This window comes from Leptopilina boulardi, unplaced genomic scaffold, assembly GCF_019393585.1.
Source record: "Leptopilina boulardi isolate dan_hultmark-lab unplaced genomic scaffold, ZJU_Lbou_2.1 LbouV2_95, whole genome shotgun sequence".
NCBI classification, from domain to species: domain Eukaryota; kingdom Metazoa; phylum Arthropoda; class Insecta; order Hymenoptera; family Figitidae; genus Leptopilina; species Leptopilina boulardi.
The window spans coordinates 308,688-331,242 of record NW_026138044.1 but is presented as its reverse complement, the minus strand read 5'-3'; the positions used below and the strand labels follow the sequence as shown (position 1 = coordinate 331,242).

The 22,555-nt window shown below is 23.9% G+C and overlaps 1 protein-coding gene across 2 annotated transcripts in view; it reads right to left on the bottom strand.

Moving 5' to 3' along the window:
• Window positions 1-22,555, bottom strand: part of LOC127290908 (protein fem-1 homolog CG6966) — a 64,955-nt gene that overhangs the window by 6,698 nt on the left and 35,702 nt on the right. Inside the window, exons 1-3 of one of the 2 annotated variants that reach the window (XM_051319744.1) lie at window positions 21,172-21,222; window positions 2,738-2,897; window positions 770-970 (exon numbers count right to left, since the gene is read on the bottom strand). In XM_051319744.1, coding sequence (XP_051175701.1) covers window positions 770-970; window positions 2,738-2,897; window positions 21,172-21,207 — 397 coding nt within the window. In that variant the 5' untranslated portion in view covers window positions 21,208-21,222. Of the gene's footprint in view, window positions 1-769; window positions 971-2,737; window positions 2,898-21,171; window positions 21,223-22,555 lie in introns of those variants that run through there. The other variant, XM_051319743.1, reaches the window with a different exon arrangement.

Below are 22,555 nucleotides of genomic sequence, written 5' to 3'. Positions count from 1 at the left end.
GAATTTTCAAAGATTTACAATTTAGATGTAAATGTAAGTTTTAGAAGTTTTTAAATTGAAATTTTTAAAAATAATTGAATTTCAAAAGAATGTGTTAAATTTCAAACAATAATTATAATAAGAAAATTTTTTAGTGATTTCTGTTGATGAAGAATTTATTAGAAATCACATAAAAAAAATTGAATTCCAAAAGTTTTTAATTGAAAAATGCTTTCAGATAATTGAATTTTCGAAGAATATTATAGAAAATCATTAAAAATAATTTGAATTTTTACAAAAAATTAAATTTCAAGTGATATTGAATTAAAAATTTTTTGGTAATTTTATTTGCTAATTTTTTTAAAATTATAAACAATTATTAAATTTCATAAAAATTTTTGTTGAAAAATAATTTAAGAAAACTGAATTTGTGAAGAATTTCATTAAAAATTTAATAAAATAATTAATTTAGTGAAGAATTTTAGTTAAAAATTTGTTAAATAATTGAAATAAAGAAGATCTGAAGAAGATCTGCATTGTATACTAAAAATTTTATTCAAATTTTTTTTTAATAAATGTAAAAAAAAGTCGAAAAAGTCGCATTTTATTAAAATAAGTCGAAAAAAGTCAAAAAAATCGTATAATCCGAGGCCTGCAATAATTAAAAATATAGTTTTTCAGATTAGTTTCCGTTTAATTATATATATAGGAAAAATTATTGATAAAACGATTCTTGAAAACAATAATCATTAAAGTAAATTATATAATTTATTTTTTTTTATTTAATTACCTGCGCCGTGTTTGACTAGGAATTTAACAATTTCAAAATATCCATCAAAGCAGGCAGCTCTGAGTGGTGTTGAATTTGTTTTTGTAGTGGAATTTACTTTAGCACCTCTTTTTATTAAAAGCTCTACCACAGCAAGATGTCCAGCTGCTGCAGCACACCACAAAGGCGGAGCACTTTCTATGGTATCTCTATCAAAAACCACTATATGAAAAAGACATTCAAATTATAATCAAATTTTAATTATAATTATATATAATCTAAATATATGTAAAATTAAAATTTCAAAATTTTCTCACTTTTTGAAAATTAATTTTAATTTTATTTTTTAATTCTTTTCTTTTCTTGTTTAATAATATATTATTTTGTGAAAATGAAACGAAAAATATATATAATTTCATATTAATTTTTGTTACGAGATTGATATTTTTCAAAATTTGACTTTCCTGCAAGATAAATACTATTTAGAATTGAAATTATTAATAATCTCATAATATACAAATCGGGGTCAATGAACAACGATCAAAATAAAAGAAATGTTCGAAAATTTATTTTTCTCTTCTTATAACCAAATCAAAATCCTATTTACATCCAGAGAAAAACAATATTTGTCTCAGAGCTATAAATAAATATATTTATTTGTTCTTTAAATAAATTTTATTTTATTCAAATTTTTTAATTTTATTTAATTCAAATATTTCATTTTTATTTGAAACAAGTAAATAATATGCTCTGAGACAATAATACAATTTTATTGAAATAAATTACATATTGTGTTGAATGAAAAAAAATTTCTCTAGCGTTTTTTTTTTTTTTTTTTTGTTAAAACAATCGTTTTTCAATGTGTAAGATGACGTTTATGTTTGATTTTTAGAATTACAGTCTATTAAACGTGTGCTACATATCTACAACGATGAATTGCATATTTGACTTTCTCACTAATTCAGATTTTAGAGAATTGACTGAAGAAAATTTACACTTGCATATAAACCTAAATTCACGAGCATAATTTTTCTTATTTACGTTTATTTTATGAATGCAATTCCCGCACATTTCAAACTGTAATTATTTTCAAAGAAATTCAAATTCAAAAAATATACACATCGTATGAAAAAGTTTAACATCAATTTACCGTTTTTAATATATCTAGTATATATAAATGTGACTGTCAGGTCATGTGATCATCTCGCAATATTTATTTACCGGAACTAACAATCTCACATTCTGTTATTAAAATGATACTATAAAAATTAATTACAAACTATAGGAATTAGTGTTTATTTAAGTGTGACAAATATTTCTTTTTTTTTTTTTAATTTAAATAGAACCTCGTTAAGTACAATTTTAATTTTACTTTTTGGTACAAAAAAAAAATCCAATTGAAAAATGGAATTTTCTAGAAACAGTCAAACCTTTAGAAGTGGGATTTCAATTATATTGGAGAATAATTTTGACGGTACTAAAAAAAACAGTTCTTACGTAATATTAAATGTTCAAGTTACTTTTTTAAGTGGAATCACAATAAACTGTTAGCGTCTCACTTATCTAGGTTTAACTGTTTATCTATTTCGAGTAAATTAACGAAATCTCGATTTTACAAGTTCTATTGTAATAAAATCATCCGAAGCAAAATTATACAGGTTTTTGTGTACTAAAATAATCAAAATCCCAGTTATAGAGGTTCTACTGTAATAAAATCCTCAGAAATACTATTATACAGGTTTCATTGTATTATAATTAGAGTGAAACCTCGATAATCCGAATACATTTTAATATTCAAATTAATAAGGTATTTTATACGCTCTCTAAAAAAAAGAATTTTTTTATTAATTTTCACTGCGAGGTTCTACTGTATTTAGAAGTAAACAAAATAATTAACAACTCTATAAAAAGGACACTGTTCATATATAGAAAGTGATTTTTTTTTCTCCTTTATGATCGCAGTTATATAAATTAAAGAAAAATGTTTACCTGATCCAGGTTGTTCAACATCGGCTCCACATTTTTCAATGAGGTATTCAACCACATCGTAGTGTCCATTTCTGCATGCCATCACTAATGGAGTGGCGCCATGTGTTGTAGCGCCAACTAATTGTCCTACGACATCTTTTGATCGATGGCCCAAAAACGTCTGAAAACAAAAAAAAATTTCCTATTTAATTTACAAAAAAAAAAAGAAAAATATTAAAATTATTTAAAAGTAATTTATTTAAATAAATAATAATAATTTAATTAATTATTAACTAATTTAATATTTAATTAATAAATATTAAATTAATATTAATTTCATATTTATTCATTTTACAAAAATTAAAACAAATAATTATATATATAAAAAAATATAAGGGCCGATTTCACCAATGCGGATTAAAGTAGGTGGTTAGATAATTAGTTTATCTGTTAATACATAATTTAATAATAATTAATTTTTATATTCTATTACACAAAAAATGATACTATACATTTTAGTCGCTGTTTACCTGTAATCATATATTCAATTTGAAAATTTGAAATAACTGACTTATTTCTATTGAAATTGACTCTGATTGGTCATCAAGAACTTTCTTGACCAATCAGCTTTAATTAGAGTAAGATACATGTTTCTTCTCTCTCTTTCTTCCTATATTGTTTACATGCGGGATCGTACTATTTTACCTGCTTTGTTTGATCTCATTTTATTAATAAATGTGAAGTAAATAAAACAATTTCCACATTTCTGTGAAAATAATAATGTAAAATTTATAAAGCATGATAGAAAATGCAAAAATAGTGAGTATCATGTGAAAATTTATATTATACATGTGCATGTACATATATTTGTATCAGGAAGAAAATATAACCTTAAAATAAAAAGATCTCAGTATGTTGAAGAAAGATCTTGTACATATATTGAAGAAATTTATAATACCTTATAATTTATTAAAGGAAAACCGAGTAAGAAAAAACTCAAATAATTGATACAAAAACTTTTAATTTTGAGCGTTTTTGAGGTTATATTCACGTGTCAATAGAGTAAGTATTAAAATTACACAAAACTTAGATTCAACAAAACATAAATGTGACGCCGCACGAGAAAAGGTACCTATCCCCGAAATAACATTAGGCTCAGTTTTCCGTGCACTATACACAGAAAACTAAGCCTAATGTTATTTCGGGGATAGGTACCTTTTCTCGTGCGGCATCACAAATATTATTATTTTTACTTTTGATGTTTTTATTTTCGCTGTGTCTATTTAGCCCGCTAGCGGGAGAAATGCAAGATTTTGGCTATTTAGCCCGCTTATTTTAAAAAATCATCAAAATGAGAACTATTTACTTTGCAGTAAGTATATTTAAAATATTTTTTATTTTTCTTATTCAATTATTTTAGAATAATAAAATATACGGAAGCCTAAAATATATTTTATTATATAAAATGTATATTAAGTGCAATTAACAATAAGGCAATCGTTTATTTAAATATATTAATGTGATTTAATACAAAGTTTATTTGCTCCAAAATGAATTGTTTTAATAGGGTTGTTTATTTAAAATATATTATATATTATTTAATTTAATTAATTATTTAATTAAAGTTGTGGTAAGAAAACAGTTTAACTACAGGTACATTTATTTTCTAATAAATTATTAGAAAATAGTTTACGGAATTGTTTTCTATTGAAACTTTAAATTCCAAATAAAAATTAATTTTTGAAATACCAATTAAAATTCTTTTATTTTATAAATACGTAAGGGAAATTTTCATTCAAAATTTTTTTTGTCCGAATTATTTTTTTCCAAATCTATATATGAAAAATAAGAAAATACGCATTTTTTTATTTGATGAAAATGAAGGAAGTTATGATTTTTTGAAATTTAACGTCAACAAAAGAAGTGTGTTTTTGGAACATTTTTATAAAACTGAAGTTACCAACGTTGATTCAACGAAAAAAATAAAAGTTAAGGATTCTAATTCCCATCAAAGAAATTTATTTATTTTCAACCCTCCATAAACTATTCTCTAATAATTTATTAGAAAATAAATATACATACCTGTAGTTAAACTGTTTTCTTACAATAAATTTGGTTTAAACAAAAAATTGTTTTTTTATCCTAACTTTAATTAAATAATATATAATATATTTTAAATTAACAACCCTATCAAAACAATTCATTTTGGAGCAAATAAACTTTGTATTAAATAACATTAATATATTTAAATAAACGATTGCCTTATTTTTAATTGCACTTAATATACATTTTATATTATAATAAAATATATTTTATTATTCTAGAATAAATAAATAAGAAAAATAAAAAATATTTTAAATATACTTACTGCAAACTAAATAGTTCTCATTTTGGTGATTTTTTAAAATAAGCGGGCTAAATAGCCAAAATCTTGCATTTTTAAAAAAAAAGTTTAGTTTTGATACTAATTCTGTAAATAATATTACAAAATCGTTTTTCAGTTTTTTAATCTGCAAAATTGGGGAAATCAACTTAATCGGAGATTATTATAATAATAATATATATAGTTGGGTGAAATCGGCTCTAAATTTAAAAAAAAATAAACCAACTTTACTGAATTATTAAAAAATTATTATTATTATTATTATTATTATTATTATTATTATTATTATTATTGAATGAATATTATTAAAATTAATATTCTTAAAATGATAATTTTGACAATAATTGAAATGTGCTTTTTCACACATTTTTAAGAATTTTAACCCCCCCTCCCCTCCCTCAAAAATATAGACAAAGTAATATATAAAATAAGAAAAAATTAAATAAAAACCATTTTTTGCATTTTATTGATTTCTTCAAAAAAATTTTTTTTTAAAACCACTTACGCTAGATAATGCGGAACCCGTCTTGAATTCTTACGCGGGAAATCGCAAAAACAAAATGAGGCAAAGCCACTTTTTTTCTCGTGTTTTTTTAATATATGTCACGAAAATTTTACACAAATTTAACTTGAAAAAAATTGTTCCCATAAAATTTTACGTCTCGTCACTGAACAATGATGATGATGATGATAATGATGATGATGATGACTTCTCAAGTAATAAATATTTAAAATATGTCTGCGGCTCTTTGCGACCTCTTTTTGTGTTACAAGTCTAAAGTTCATGAAATATATTTAAGCATTAACTCAAGGAGAGTTAGAAAATATTATGCTCTTTTTTTCACAATTTCAACATATCCTTTTTGCTAAGTGAATTTTTAAAAATTCTAAAATTGTCCGCAAAATGTATTGTAAATTTTTGTTGATAATTTTATTGTGAATTGTTTTTCTTTTGAATTTTTTTTTTTTTTTTAATTCTCTTCTTTTGTTTCTCATTAATTTTTTTTTTGCACAATTACATTATTTGCATTATTAATATATTTATTGTTACGAAATCACACGCGATAATGAAGAGTTCAATAAACTAGATTCAGTTTATTAGAATTTAAACTATTATTTAAATTTCTAAAATATGAGTTGCAAATTATTTGTATATATTTATGTGTTTTATTTTATTGTTTTGTCATTTATCAATGGTCGCTTATTACCATTATCTTATCGTTGATTTTAACTTTACCGGTTTAATTATACGCGTTTTCTTTATCAGTCAGTTTTCGTTTCTTTTTTTAAAAAACTTTAAAATACTTTAATATGTTAATATGTATACACTCGAAACAACATTCAAAACTGTAACAGAAAATTAATGCTCTAAATTGAGGTTTTCTTTTAAAAAAATTTGTTTTTTTTATACGTTTTATTTTCTATTTACCATTTTATTATTTTTTCTATTTTTAATTTTTATTCTGTTTATTTAATAATATTCTTTTTTATTATTTTTTTCTATTTTTTGTTTATTTTATATTCAGAAGAAAGATTGTTTGAAATTTTTTTTTAAGTTAAACCTTCAAAAAAAAAAAAATAATAATAAAAAAAAACTTTGGTTCAATTATTATTAAATCGAAATATTGTTCTTATTTTCACATTATATCAGAAATTTCGTTAATCAAATATTCTATTTTTTAAAAAAAAACTTTCAAAGTGAAAGTTTTCAACAGGAACATAAAATTACTCACTATTTACAAAAGTTTGTTTAAATCTTAATATTAAATATTTGTCATTGTTTTTATGTTTATTTAAAAAAACAAATTGTTTTTAATATTTAATTAGGCTTAAAGATAATATTAAAAAAAAAATAATGTATAGTATAAATTTTACATAAAAATTCTATACACAAACTTATTTGTTATTGATTAAACAATTTTTTTTTTTTTTAGAGCTTAATCAAAAGCTGTTTATCGCATAAAACCGCACGAGTTCCAGTTACAACACAGTACAATAACAAATTGTTACACTTCACTTTCACGAATTCCTATCACTTTTGACAAAATAATATAGAGAGAATGAATGGATATAAAGGCGTTAAATTATATTATAATTTATAATCAATAATTTTTCATGGATTAGAAACATTTTTTCAAAATTATAATTATATAATTAACATAGTAACAATTAATAATTAATAATTATTATTTGATTTTTTACTTTTATTATTATTATTGATATAAATAAATAAATGTTTTATTAATATCGATTTAAAAAAAATTATCCAAAAAATTTGACAATATTATTTATTTATAATTTTCAAAAAATGTTTTAAAATTAAAAAAAAAAAATTTTTTTAAACTGCGGAAATTTGTTTTTTGAGTCAAAAAAATTATTATCTAAGCTGCATAATGAGCACCAACATTTAGTCTCGAGGAAGACACTTCCCGGTGATACGCGTTGTCGTGGACTGACCGATGGAAACTCGATTTGACGATCTCATCGCAGGTGAAATTCATTCGCCATTACCTCCACCTCTTCATCTTTTTTTTCTTTGCCCCTCTTTCTTATTTTGTAGGTCCCGTTAACGAATAATTGTCAAGGGTCCAAATGTTTTATATATATACATACATACATATACTGAATATTATATGTATTTTTTCATTTTTACCTCAGGTAATTTTTTTTACACTTTTTGTTTGCTCGCATTTTTACCTTCCTTTCTCCCTTTCTCCAATTTCAGCTGATCGTTTTAAACCAATGACCGAATTTTTTTTTCACTTATAAGCCAATCCTGTATTTTGGATTTACTATATATATAATGAAAGGAGGTCAAGTGATGATATATTTCGTTCACCATGTTCCTAATTTTATAATCTTCCAAAAACATCTTTGACTAGGCATTAGAAAAAATTTATTCTCCAAGTGGCTTCATTTTATTATAATTATGATTTTTTTTTAATATATTCACAAGTTTCGAGGAATTTAGAGAGCACGTCACTTGCACTTTAAAAAAAAATAATTCGCATCTACATAATTGGAGATTATATATATAAACTTTCGTTTTTTTTAATTTCTCCAATATTGATAAAATTTCATAAAAAAAAAACAAAACAAAAAAATTTTAATTTCTAAACTTTAAATAAAAACCTTTAAAAGTATCTTCAAAATTTTTAATTTTATTTTAAAATTTTTAAATTAAGGGGAATTTCTGGTTTAGAATTGACAAAAAAGTACACGTTTTAAAACTTTTATTGTAAGAAAAGTATTAAATAAATTGCAAATATTTATATGTTTTCGAGAAAAACGCGTTTAAACTTTTCATAACATAATACATTAAGCCAGGACTATCAAACAATTTTTGATTACAACTTTTGTTTTTTTACATATTTTTTAAAAAACGTTTTGGGACAGTAATTTTATGATACTAAGGAACATTTTCAAGCAAAAAAAAAAAAATTTATTTTTTTGGAATTCTAAACCAAAAACTTCCCTTAACATAAAAATTAAAAATTTTAATTAAAAGTTGAATTAGTCAAATTTAACTACTTTTTACGATTTACTAATTGACGAAACAAAAATTCAGTCAAAATTTTACTGACTTCTAAATATTTTTAACTAAATTCATATTTAGAAAATAATTAAAAAATTTAAATTAAAATTTTCAATTTTAAACTTAAATTAAAATTTCTAAATTAAATTGTATAAAAAAAATGAAGAAATAAAATTGAAATTGCTTAATTAATTAAAATAACACACGCACGTACTCTTAGTTTTTAATTATAATCGTTTTGTTTTTTGGAAAACATATTTTTTTGAAAATATAAAAAATTTGTTATCAGAAAACATTTGAGAACTTTATGAATATAATTGAATGATAAAATTATTTTAATCGCTTTTATTTTCATATAAGGTAGAAATATTTAAATATCTATATATCTTTATCATTCAAATCAGAAAATATTACTTCAGAGATTTGCCAATAATAATTTTTTTATGATAGATCTTTAAATTGAAAATTTGAACTGGATTTCCAATACATTATATATATACATATATAAAATAAAACATTTATATTAGTGACGCATTTATTGTGGCAAAATTGGCGCAAACAGGATTCAAGTTCCGTTTACGTTGAATTCAAGATCAAATTTGCATAATAATTCTCTCTCTCTCTCTCTCTCTCTTCCTTCGAGTTCACACACACACACACACACACACACATGATCCCGCGCGAGCGCGCGTAAGATTTAATAACAATGATTTTATTATACAAATATTAAAATTTACATTCACAATTTAATTTATTTTACAGGCCTTGGATTTTACGACTTTTTCGAATTTTTCCAACTTTTTTTTCGAAAATACGACTTTTTTCGACTTATTTCAATAAGGTGAGACTTTTTCGACATTTTTTAAAAAAATTTTTAAACAATACACATTTCAATTATTTAACAAATTTTTAACTAAAATTCTTTTCTAATCTAATTATTTTATAAAAAAAATTTTAATTAAATTCTTCACAAATTCAATTATTTTCAACTATTTTTTAATTAAAAATTTCAAAAAATCCAATAATTGTTTAAAAAAAAATTACTAAATATTTCAATTCAAAATCATTTGAAATTGAATTATTTTCAAAAATTCAAAACCTTCTAAAATTTAATTGTTTCTCAATTTTCTTCAGCCTAAACCTTTGTGGAATTTAATAATTTACCTCCATGAAGTTGGCGTCAACGCTCAGCGCCGAAAATTATTTTTACAGGCCAAAAAATGTCAAATTATTTTTTTAAAAATACTTTCGGTCCAAATAATACCTTGAGAAATACTTTTCAAGGTATTATGTGGACCGAAAACGTTTTTAAAAATGATTTGATATTTTTGGTCCCATAAAATATAATTTTCGACGCTGAGCGTCGACGCCAACTTCAGGGAGGTAATAATTTCAACTACAGTGGAAAAAAAAAATTTATTTGCTTTAAATACTCAATTACTTGACTATTATCAAAAAAATATTTACTTGAACGAAATAATATTTATTTGAATTAAATCAATATTGAATTTGAACAAATAATTTCTGTATTTGAAACAAATACAATTTAATTGACTCAAATAATAATTATTTGATAGAAATAAATATTTATTTGATAATAGTTAAGTAAACGAGTATTTGAATCAAATAAATTTTTTTTTCAATGTATAACTCTTTCGAAATTCGCAATTATTATTCTTAATGACTTTTTATAATATTATCGAAAATTCAATTATCTAAAAGCATTTTTCAATTAAAAACTTTTGAAATTCAATTTTTGTCTGTAATTTATAATACATTTTTCAGCACTAGAAATTTAATATTTCAATTATTTATTATTGTCTAAAATTTTACAAAATCTTTTAAAATTCAATTATTTCTAAAAATTTCAACTTTAACTCTTCCAAAATTCAATTTTTTAAAAATTTCAATTAGTTACAAAAATTTTCAAATAAAAATTCTAAAATTGAATTTTTGTCAGAAATTAAAAAAAAAAAAAAACAGTATAACACAGTTTAAATTTGCAGAAAATTTATTTTAAATATATAAAATTTTCTGCAAGTAAAGTATTTAAAAAAAAAATTATATTTTACAATAGAAAATAAAATGTAAATAGTGTAGTGTAAATATGGCTGTATCTGGACAAGAAACAAATTTTGTATTGTCAAAGAAATAAAATTCTATTTTATTCTAAATTTTTAATAATATATTTTATATATTAAAAATATTGCATATTTTATAATTAACAAAATATTATAATAATAATTTAAAAAAAAACTAAAATTGTTGAAATAAATTGAAAAAAAATTTTCTAAAAATTTTTAAACACTTTTATAGAAAAAGTTTCTATATTTGCGAAGAAAAATCAAAATGCATTAACTGTCATTCATCATCAGTAAAGCATGCTCATAGGATATTTCAATGAATGAGAACGAAACCATGCGTGTTAATTATCATGTGTGCATATTCTCTGTTCCGTTACAAGTTACATTTTATTACAGCTCATTCATTCTCTGCATAAATTGTTTTTTATGAATTAATCTGACATTTCACTTTCACCTAATTTCGATCATTAATCTATATATTAAGTCCGATTACTATAATACACTTTATTACATAAAAAAATAATATACTACATTAAAACAAAAAAATAAAATAAAAATTATATTTTTTATTAAAAATAAAATAATAAAAAAAATATATTTATATTAAAATTTAGGTAAATTAATAATAATTTTTAAATTATCATTAAAATATAAATAAATTATTTATAAATAATAGTAAAATATAAATTATTTGGTCATATATGAATGAAGTATAACTAATTAATTTTGAAAATTGCCCTGAGGTATAAAAGAACAAGATTTCAAGGAAGACACGTTTATATAGTTAAAGAGCAGCCAAGTTTTTGCACACAAAGATTCAACGAGAAACTTTGAAAACGATTTTTCAAGCCTTAGGTTTGTTGGTCGTTAATTCCAATTTATAGACATGCGGCAACCTTGAAAAACTTTAAGTTCGTTTTCCTACGAAACCTTGCTTTCTTATTATAGTTTTCAAACCTTAAATTTTAATCAATTTTATTGCCCTGAAAAAAACAATTGTCGCACAAATCATTTAATTTGTAATAAATTGTGTCTTTACACTTTTTTTTTGTTATAGAAACATTTTATTTGAATGGTTTTGCACAATTAAAAATAAAACATAAAATCAATATAAAATTTTTGCGATAACTTGTAAAAATCATAGAAAATCAATTTTTAATAATTAATATTTAAATCCAATTTTGTTTTTTATTAAAACAATTAGTTTTGAAAATATAACAAAAATTTTACACCTCGTCTTTAAAAAAAAAATTTAGATCTTTAACTGTATTTATTTCTTTAAACAATAGTAAAAAAAAAATAATAAAATAAAAATATAATAAATTTAAAAAAAAAAATTTTTTTTCCAAAAACATTTTTTCTATTGATATATTGATAATGCTCATATATTAACTCGTCAAATATACTAATTATTCATTTCCTCGCGTATTCTTGCCTTATAAATATGCGGAATTTTGTCGAAGAAATCTTCAACACTTATTTATGTCTACTGTTCTAATTTCTCTTCTAACGGTACAAATAAACTTTGCACTAAAAATAATAAAATTTCAAATTTTATGTTCCTTGAGAATATGTACGAAAAAAAATGAAAGAAAAAAAAATTTCTCTCATCAAAAACTTTGGATGTATGTTGTCTGCCTTGAAACTAATATTCATCAGTTATAGAAAAAAAAGAACATTAAATTCTAGACAGAGTAACGGTAGTTGATTTCCGACAATATTTAAAAAGAAGTAATTTTAAATTTATTTACAAAAAAAAAAAAAAAAAAAAAATGAAAAATAAATTTAAAAAAAGCAAGCATTTCAATTTTTAGTTTAAATTATTGTTTACATTAAAATTTGAATTATTTTAGTTACGATGTATTCCTAAAGTTATACGTGTATTACGGTAAAAAATATTCTAAAATTAAGAATACAATGTTTTGAATATTTTAATGTAATTTATATATATTGTTAAATTTAGTTCAGAAAATAGGAATTTATTATAAATTTAAGAATTTTTTTTTTTGAATATAAAAAAATATTTTTTAATAATTTAAAATATATAGTTATCAAGAAAAATATTCTGAAATTTAGAATATATATTTGGCATACTAAACAAAAATTTATTTGATTCAAATAATCGTTTACTTAAACTATTAATAAAAAAATATTTATTTGAACAAAATAATTTTTATTTGAATTAAATAAACTGTAGGATTTAAATCAATAATTTTTGTATTTGAAACAAATACCAATTAATTGACTTAAATAAATATTTATTTGAAAATAGTTATTTTTTTATTCATTATATAGAAAATATTCTAAAATTTAGAATATAAATATATGTTTTATTTAAAAAAATATGTTCCAAAAATTTTATTATAATATTCTAATTTAAAGAATACAAATTACTTATATAATGAAAAAATTTACATTGAAATATATTCTAAAATAGGTGCCAAGGATATTATTATTTTTCTTCTGTACATATGAGCATTTGTCTTATTATTATATATTATTCCAAGTCAATTGTCTCGAGAAAGTCACGAGAGTTATATTATATTTATACGTGAAACAGATTAAAAAAATTTTATAATTATAAAAATAAATTCCCCTTTGAAAATCGCACGCATAAACGATTGCGTAAAAGATATTAAAGGAAAAAAAATTGTTTTTTTTTGTTGCAAAAATGACAAAGTGTGAGTTGCGATAGGACACGCGCACTCTCTATATACTTGCGTCAATTATACAGGTGATAATAATTAGACAGTTGACGCGAGACAGAAAATGCTATCAGGACCGTCCTCGACCAAGTTTACTTCAGTATAGTATTATATTCGTTGTCTCTTCCACATATAATATCAGTGCCAAAGACTTGAATTTGTACATTCTACGGCAATCTGCCAATTATACATGCTTAGTACCTAATTATAATGTCGTGCAATTTTCACTAACTCTTGTGCGCAAATCTGGGGGAAAAAAATTATGTGATTTAAAAATTTTTTTTTTTTTCTTTACATTCATAACAATATCGAATAATTATAATCTTAGCTATTCTTGCTTGGCTTCTATTGTAAAATGTAATCTATGAGTATTTTGAGTTTATGTTTGACCAATTTCTGGAATTTAAAACTAGGAATTATTAATATTTTATTACTTATTTTTTTAAAATTTTATTTATGATTTTTATTAATAATAATTTTTATTATTTTTAATTTTTAAAACAAAATTTATCGAATTTTTTTAATTTTTCCTGTCAAAGTTTGACCTAAATTTGGGGTTATGTTCGTTTTTTTTGGTCATTTTCCTCCAAATTTTGATATAAATTTTGAGGTTATATTTGTTTCTTGGTCGTTTCCCGCCAAAATATCATAACCTCACCAGGGTGGCGATATGACCAGGAAACCGGGAAAATGACTAGGAATTTAAAAGGTGACCGGGAAAAGCAAGAAATGACCGGGAATTTTTAGATACTCTAAAAATTGATATCGTCTATTATACATCTTGTGCATTAATTTCTCAGAAAAATGTATTTTTAAAATAAATATCTTATTTTTTTGTAGTAGTAAGTTATTAAAATTTATTAGAAGAATTAATATTAAAAAATAAAGAAGTTATGAATTTTTTAGAAAAAATGGTCATTTTTTGTGTGAAAAAATTAAATTATTTACAAAATTTTGACCGGGAATTTATAATCATAAAAATTATCGCCACCCTGCTCACAATTTAGATCATTTTTGGTGGAAAATCCCCCTCCCCCTCAAACATAAGGGAGGGCGGCTTGCGACTATATTCAGAGTTTTGAACCGTACATAACCTCTAAATTCAGGTCATTTTTGGAGGGAAATGCACCTCCACTTGCTGCTATATTCAGAGTCTTGAAACGAACATAATCTCAAATTTTAGGTCATTTTTGGCGGGAAATTGAAAGAGGTTGGGAGGGGGGAGGACTTGCGGCTATGTTCAGAGTCTTGAAACGAACATAACTTCAAAATTTAGGTCTTTTTTGGCGGGAATAGGTGGGGGGGACTTGCGGCTACATTCAGAGTCTTGAAACAGCGACGATATCTTTTTGTAATATAGGTAGATAATATTTTTGAAATAGAAAAATACTATTCTTCAAATAAGAATACTACTAATTCGGATAAAAATTTATTCTATAATTAAAGATTTTATTTTGGAATATTTTTATACAATTTATTTTCAAATTCAGTATTATACTATTCTCAAAATAATATTAAAATATATTCTTAATTTAAGAATAGTATATACTGAATTTAAGAATAATTTTTTTTTATATTTCTCAAATAGGTGCCAAGGATATAATATTTATATTCTAAATTAAAGAATATATTGTTAAATTTAGATTATATTATTTTTAAGAAACGAATATTTTATTCTTAAAAGAATATTTATTTTAATTATTGTAATACAATTTATTTTTAAATCAAATATACTCAGTACGAAAAAACATATATTCTGAAATTAAGAGTAAATTCTTGAAAATTATAGAATATTTAATGAAATTATAAGAATATTAATTTATTATAAGTAGTAAAAAAAATTTATATTAAACTAAGAAATCAATAATTAATTAATATTATTAATTAGATAAGTTCAAAAAAAAAATATAATGATAATGATAATTCAACTTTTGTTTACGATATATAATAAGAGCGTAAAATATAATAAATTTCTTCTCATTTTTTTAAAAGAAAATGAAAACGGTAAATTATCGCGCAATTAACTGACTATAATTAAAAAAAATAGTTTCGATTTATTAAAAGATATTATTGCTTGATATAAATTATTTATTATTACATAAAGGTCTTTATATTAATAATCGCGCATGGTGTTTTTAGATTTTGATTCAGATAATATGAGTTCCTTATACCTCTATAATATTGTAGAATTGGTTTAACGCAATCGTGATAATAAATGACCATCAACTATTTATGTTTATAATTTGAACTTCTATATCAGGAAGAAATTTTTTTTATTAAATAATTATGAGATTATATTTTGTGTACAACAAAGTATACATATAATGCCAATAATATAGTATTTTCTCTCAACGTAATCTGTAATGTAATTTTGTAATTTCCGTCTATTTTTTCTTACTTACAATTTTTGTTTAGAAATAATTATTAATAATAAATTTATTTCTGAAAAGTAATTTTTTTATTTGTTTAAGAATTCTTTTAATTAAAATTTATTTTTTTTTAAATTCTTAAACAAATGACAAAAATACTTTTTATAAATAAAAAAATTTATTATAAATATATTTATTGTCTATTAATAATTATTTCTAAACAAAAATTGCAAGTAAGAAAATATAGACGGAAATTAGAAAATTACATTACAGATTGCGTTGAAAGAAAATGTCATATTGGTTAATTTTTTATTTATTGTAGTATTTTTTGTTAAATGTTAAATTATAAATTAATGTAATTTAATTAAATTAATGCAAACCTCTTTTTTTATTAATAAAACGCAAATTATAATAATTATCTGAAAGAAATAAGTAAAGTGTTGAGTGTCAATGGACGTAAATTTAAGCAGAATGTCAAGTTAACAATATTTGTTTATTACTTTTTAGGGTTCCGTACCCGAAGGGGGAATCCTATTAATGAGACTAGTGAAGCAAGGCATGTACCCCCCCACCCCTAGCGGCCACACGAATTTATCTAGAGGGCTGAAATTTGATACACATATGTATTTTGGCGTGTAGACTACAGGAAAAATATAGCTAATCTCATAGGAATTGATTATCATAGCGTTGTCAAGGAAAAACCATGAATTTTTACGAAAAATCCCTAAAAATGACTATGTACCCCCCCCCCCTGGTGGCCACATTTTTTCACATAGAGAGCTCAAATGTGGTACACTTATGTATTTTACGTGAAAATTACAGGAAAAATATAGCAAACATGATTCGGATTGATTTACATAGCGTTGTTAAGGAAAAGTAAAAAATTTTGAAAAAAAAGCGTTTAATCCTCCTAGCGCACACACTATTTGACCAAGACAGTTCATATTTGGTATATCTCTCTAAATCTGAATCAGTAGAAATTTTACTAATTCAATCAGTACTTTACATTTTAACTGAAGTTTCAGTTATTTTTTGAAATTTACTAATATAATTAGTGAATATGCAAGCAATAGAAAATAACTTATGTAAATCAGTAATTTGTATATAACATAACCTTTAAAATTAACTATTAAATCAGTAGATTTTGTGGCCGCCGCTATATATTTATATTATTGATTCAATCAGTAATTGATATTTTACTAATTGAATCAGTAAATTTCTACTAATTGTCAGTTGCTCAATTCTCGCTATGGCAATTAATAGATTTCTACTGCTAATCAGTAAAATATGACTGATTCAGATTTAGAGAGTACATGCGTATTTTTGCGTATAGATTACAGGAAGAATATAGCGAGCACGATTGGAATTGATGATCATATTGTTTTTAAGAAAAACTCATATTTTTAGAAAAAATCATGGATTTTTCGAATAAAAAAAGAAGAAAATTTTATCTCAAGGGATTCAAATTTATACATTTTTACGTACACAGTAAACTTGGTTGTCTCTTTTTCTATTGCAACGTTTTGATGCACATAAGTTATATCAAAAAGAGATCGTTTTGTGTATCATTTTTAGAAATGATACACGAAACGGTCTCATTTTTTGATGCAAAAAATTTAATCAATTTATATTAATCATGGCCGAATTGAATCGACTCAAAATTAAACGAATTTTTTTCAGATATTTTGATAATAGTACAATTGCGGAGACCATTTCACTATTTAATTTGAATATGAAAAAAAAGAAAATCAATGACAATATGCAATTTGATAATTAAAAAGTGACAGCTTATAAACATAACCTAAAATACATGAGAAAAAATTTGTCGATAAAATCAATATAGCCGAGCTTTTTAGAAAGTAGATGGCAGCACTCATCTATTTTCTTTCTTTAAATTTTTTCTGAATCGTTTTTATAAAAAGCAAAACTGCCATCTACCTTCTAAAAAGCTCGGCTATATTGATTTTATCGACAAATTTTTTCTCATGCATTTTAGGTTATGTTTATAAGCTGTCACTTTTTAATTATCAAATTGCATATTGTCATTGATTTTCTTTTTTTTTCATATTCAAATTAAATAGTGAAATGGTCTCCGCAATTGTACTATTATCAAAATATCTGAAAAAAATTCGTTTAATTTTGAGTCGATTCAATTCGGCCATGATTAATATAAATTGATTAAATTTTTTGCATCAAAAAATGAGACCGTTTCGTGTATCATTTCTAAAAATTATACACAAAACGATCTCTTTTTGATATAACTTATGTGCATCAAAACGTTGCAAAGATTTGATGCAATTTTTGGTCTCAATTTGAGACTTTTAGGAAAACTGTGTATTTTTATGTGTAGATTACAAAAAAAATATAGCGAGAACGATTGGAGTTGATCATCATAGCTTTTTCAAGGAAAAACTGATAATTTTCGATATATGTGACTATGTTTCTATCTATGTGTTTTCATGCTCACATTACAGGAAAAAATAAAGCAAAATTGGAATTTTTCCACCTGCCTTCACACTTTAACTCCCTTAAATTTTAGGTTTAAGGGTACGAAGCCCTCGGTTTTAATGGGAGTGTAACTCACACTTGTCCGATTTTTTTCTTATATATATATATATAGATTCGCTTGCGAAGTATTTTTTTTAACCAGTTCAAAACTATATAAGAAATTGCGGTCATTAACTTTCTGGTATTAGATTAAAGTAATTTTGCAATCAACTAACGTCCGGTATTTCAAAAGAATTCAATTGTTGTAAGAATGTGACATAAAATTTTACAACAAATATTACGAGTTAAAAGTACACGTTAAATAGAAATTCGTTTCAATGTCAATATATATATACTTAAACAGGAAGAAGAAACTTTATCATATTTCGCTCATTATATTAACCCTTTGCCTGCTTTGGGATATTCCCACTACAGTGCTATAGAATGTATTTCCCTTATTCCTCACAAAAAAAAATTATTTTTAGAAATTATTTGATATGTTTATAATAGTTTCTCAGAGTAATATTTTATTAAAAAACGAATTCCACATGTATATAGAATTTCTATTTTAATACTCGAAAATTATATCAGAAAGCTTATAAAAAGCACGTAACAGTATATAATTTTCTATAATAATAATTATCAGCAATTTGTAAATTAGAATTTCAGAATTGAAAGTTATAGGAAAGTAAAAATAATTTGTAAAAAAAGGAAAATAATATAAATCTTTTTTTATGAATAATTTTTTGTCACTTTTTTGTATCTGTTTTGATTATAGAATAAAATATTTAAAAAATATTATATTATATTATATTCTTGAAATAAAAATATTTCCTTATCTAAAAATTGTGAATATCTATTTTGAAAAATCTTATGATCTATTGGCATAAATAAAATTATATTTTTAAATAAGAGCCAAGATTATATATTCTTAAATTTATAATATAATTTTTTCGGTGCAATTATATGAAGAAATACTAGTTCTCTTTGCGTAAGAAAACGCAATAAATGTTCTCTAGCGACTAAATGATTATTAATTTTACTTTATGATTCACTATATATATAGAGAGAGAGGGGACAATAACCTATATGTATCTATACACATTGATATTACATTAACAATCAGCTTCCGATTTATTTTTAGAAAATAATATGATTAAAAAAAAAAAATTTTTTTTATACCCGTGTGGAAAAGTGATGTGGGCCCCCAGCGGGGGCCCTTATGGATCGCCCTCATGCCATGAGGGCCGCATATGGATGATCCATAGGGGCCCCTCATGGAAACGACATGCTCATCGATGAGGGCGCCCGCATGGGCGATCCATGAGGGTGCCCCTACGGGCGCCCTTATGGGCCCTCACGTTTGCCCTCATCTTGCCCTCAAGTTTGCCATAATGTTTTTTAATCAATAATATTAATAATAAAAGTTAATTAATAATAAATAAGCTTAAGTTATGAATAAATAACATATTTATTTAATAATTATTCAATTTTAAATTAAATTCTTACTCAAATTCAATTTATTAATTAACGTTCTAATTAATTAACTGTCGGATATAATTAAAAGTAATAATAAATTAATTAATTAAAAAATTAAAAAATATTTAATTTATGCATACTATTAACGGATATTTTCATTTTTCAATTAATTCATACATAGAATTAATGATTAAACGCAAACCTGAGAAATAAATAAATCTAACGCATGGGGGGAATCGAACCTACGACCTACGGACTATGAGTCTAACGCTTTACCAACTACGCTACGTACGCTACTTCAAAACGAATGCTAACTTCTTGATGCTATTTAAACTTCAAAAATACCTAACAAAGAAAAGTGCTTAACATCATTTAGTTAAAGTTAAGATATTAAATTATATTTTCCAATCAAATGCAATTTATAAAATATAATTAATTATATGCTTTATGATTATTATCATGAATCATCTCAGGCGAATTTTCAAAAAAGTGTAAATATATTTTTATTAAAAACGCGTTTTTCGTTGTTTTAAATCATTGGAAACATTCATTTTTTGTTGATAAAAAAATATTTGATTTTTGGACTTAGAAAATTTTGCTAATCGATCATGAGGGCGATCCATGCGGGCCCCTACGGTGGCCCTCATCTATTTTGCCATAAGTGTGAGTGTTATTTTCAAAAAAGTGTAAATATATTTTTATTAAAAACGCGTTTTTCGTGGTTCTGAATCATTATAAACATTAATTTTTTGGTGATAAAAAAATATTTGATTTTTGGACTTAGAAAATTTTGCTAATCGATCATGAGGGCGATCCATGCGGGGCCCCTACGGTGCCCCTCATGGATTCGCCATAAGTGTGAGTGTTATTTTCAAAAAAAGTGAAAATATATTTTAATTAAAAACGCGTTTTTCATTGTTGTGAATCATTATAAACATTAATTTTTTGGTGATAAAAAAATATTTGATTTTTGGACTTAGAAAATTTTGCTAATCGATCATGAGGGCGATCCATGCGGGGCCCCTACGGTGCCCCTCATGGATTCGCCATATGGATCAGCCCTCATGGGCCCCCGCCGGGGGCCCCGAACTCTTGAGGGCAAGATCGTGGCTTTTTCCACACGGGTAGTAACTATTTAAAAAAATAAATCAAATTTCTAAACAAGCATTGATTTTAAATTGCGCGGAAAGGTCATTGCACTCTACATCATTTATCTAAACTCTTGTTATATATATATATCAAACTAAAAGTTTGAAATGTACGGAAGTTTTCGCTCTTCTATATTTGAAAAGAAAACAAGCAAATGCTTTGAGAATCATACACAAATACATGTCGGAATTATAGAATTGAGTGTTTGCATCTGCCAAATGCATTTTATGTGAAAAGAATACTATATTTATTTTTCTCACTCACCCTTGTTAAATTTCCATCGAAACTTGCAAACGCCATTCGTCTGACACTTGTCAAAAAAATTTCTACTGATTTTTTTTTTTTTTTGTAAAGAAAGTCAAAGACTGTCACTTTGTTTTTTTTTCAAAAGAGAAGAAAAAAAATTGACTAACTCGATTATTACTGTCAAAGAATTCTTTATTTTGTTTAAAGAAAAGAAATAAAATAGATTTCTTTCTTTAAACAGAAGAAAAAATTTGAGAAACTATGAAATAAATGCAAAATTTTGTATACAATAATATGCGGAAGGCGTTTATAGAACTTGATCGTTTTAGTTTATAAAATTTACTGACGAGAGCTCTCCGCAGGTGAATCTTTTAATCGAGAAACAAGAACTATACTAGAGCTCAAGGCTTTGATCAAAAGAGAAAGAGAGTCCCGATTCTATTGCCAAGATACATCGACGAGAAAGTTGACTTGACGATATTTACGTGACGCGTCAGTCCGGTTTCACCTGCTGTGCAAGGAAAAACACGAATGCAAAAGATAGTTTCAATTTTGACAAATGTAGACAATAAATTATAGTAAATAATAATAATAATAATAATAATGATAAAATTACTCAAACTTAAATGCTATTAAAAAATGACAAAATAAAGTGTACATTTTTATCTCTGACATAAGAAACAAATAACAAATAATTGGCACGCATGAATAAGTTCTAAAAATCATTAAAATTTTCATTTTAGGGGAGGATAGTTAGATAAGATATTTTTGTATCTAGCCGTGAAATTTAAACTGGCATCGAAAAAAGAATAGTATCGTTCGAAAGCCTGTTTATTTAGCTACAATTTTGCTATACATTTATTTTCTTGTAGATTGTTTTTAGCACAAAATTTTACACCAGAAAACATTTACGCAACCAAATATATTTAATAAATTATATTCGCAAAAATAAGATTGAATAATAAAAATAAGGTGAAAATATTTTAGCAAAACTGAGATTTAACACAAATGGGCACGTATAGCTTCTACAAATAGTGTCCCCGCAAGCTCAAATTTTTACTGTCGTCTTTTGGTGTTAAGACGAGTGTACATGATAAATGACCCGTTTTTTTGACGAGCCGTTTCTGTATTAGAGCCACTAACTATCCTTGCCCCACCCTCCCCTATAGAATTTTATTTAATGTAATTATTTTTTGAACAGCATTATTATTTTGCATAATTTTCATTAAACCAATTTTCTAACAGAATTTTTATTTGTTCAAATTTTCGTTTGTATAAGAATTTTTCGAGGGGTAATTTACTCAGGTAGTCAAGTGTACACTCTTCCTGTAATACTTGTGTAATAATGTGTAATACCGTGTAATAATGCGTTATTACAGTGTTGTAATAACGCAAAAAAAAA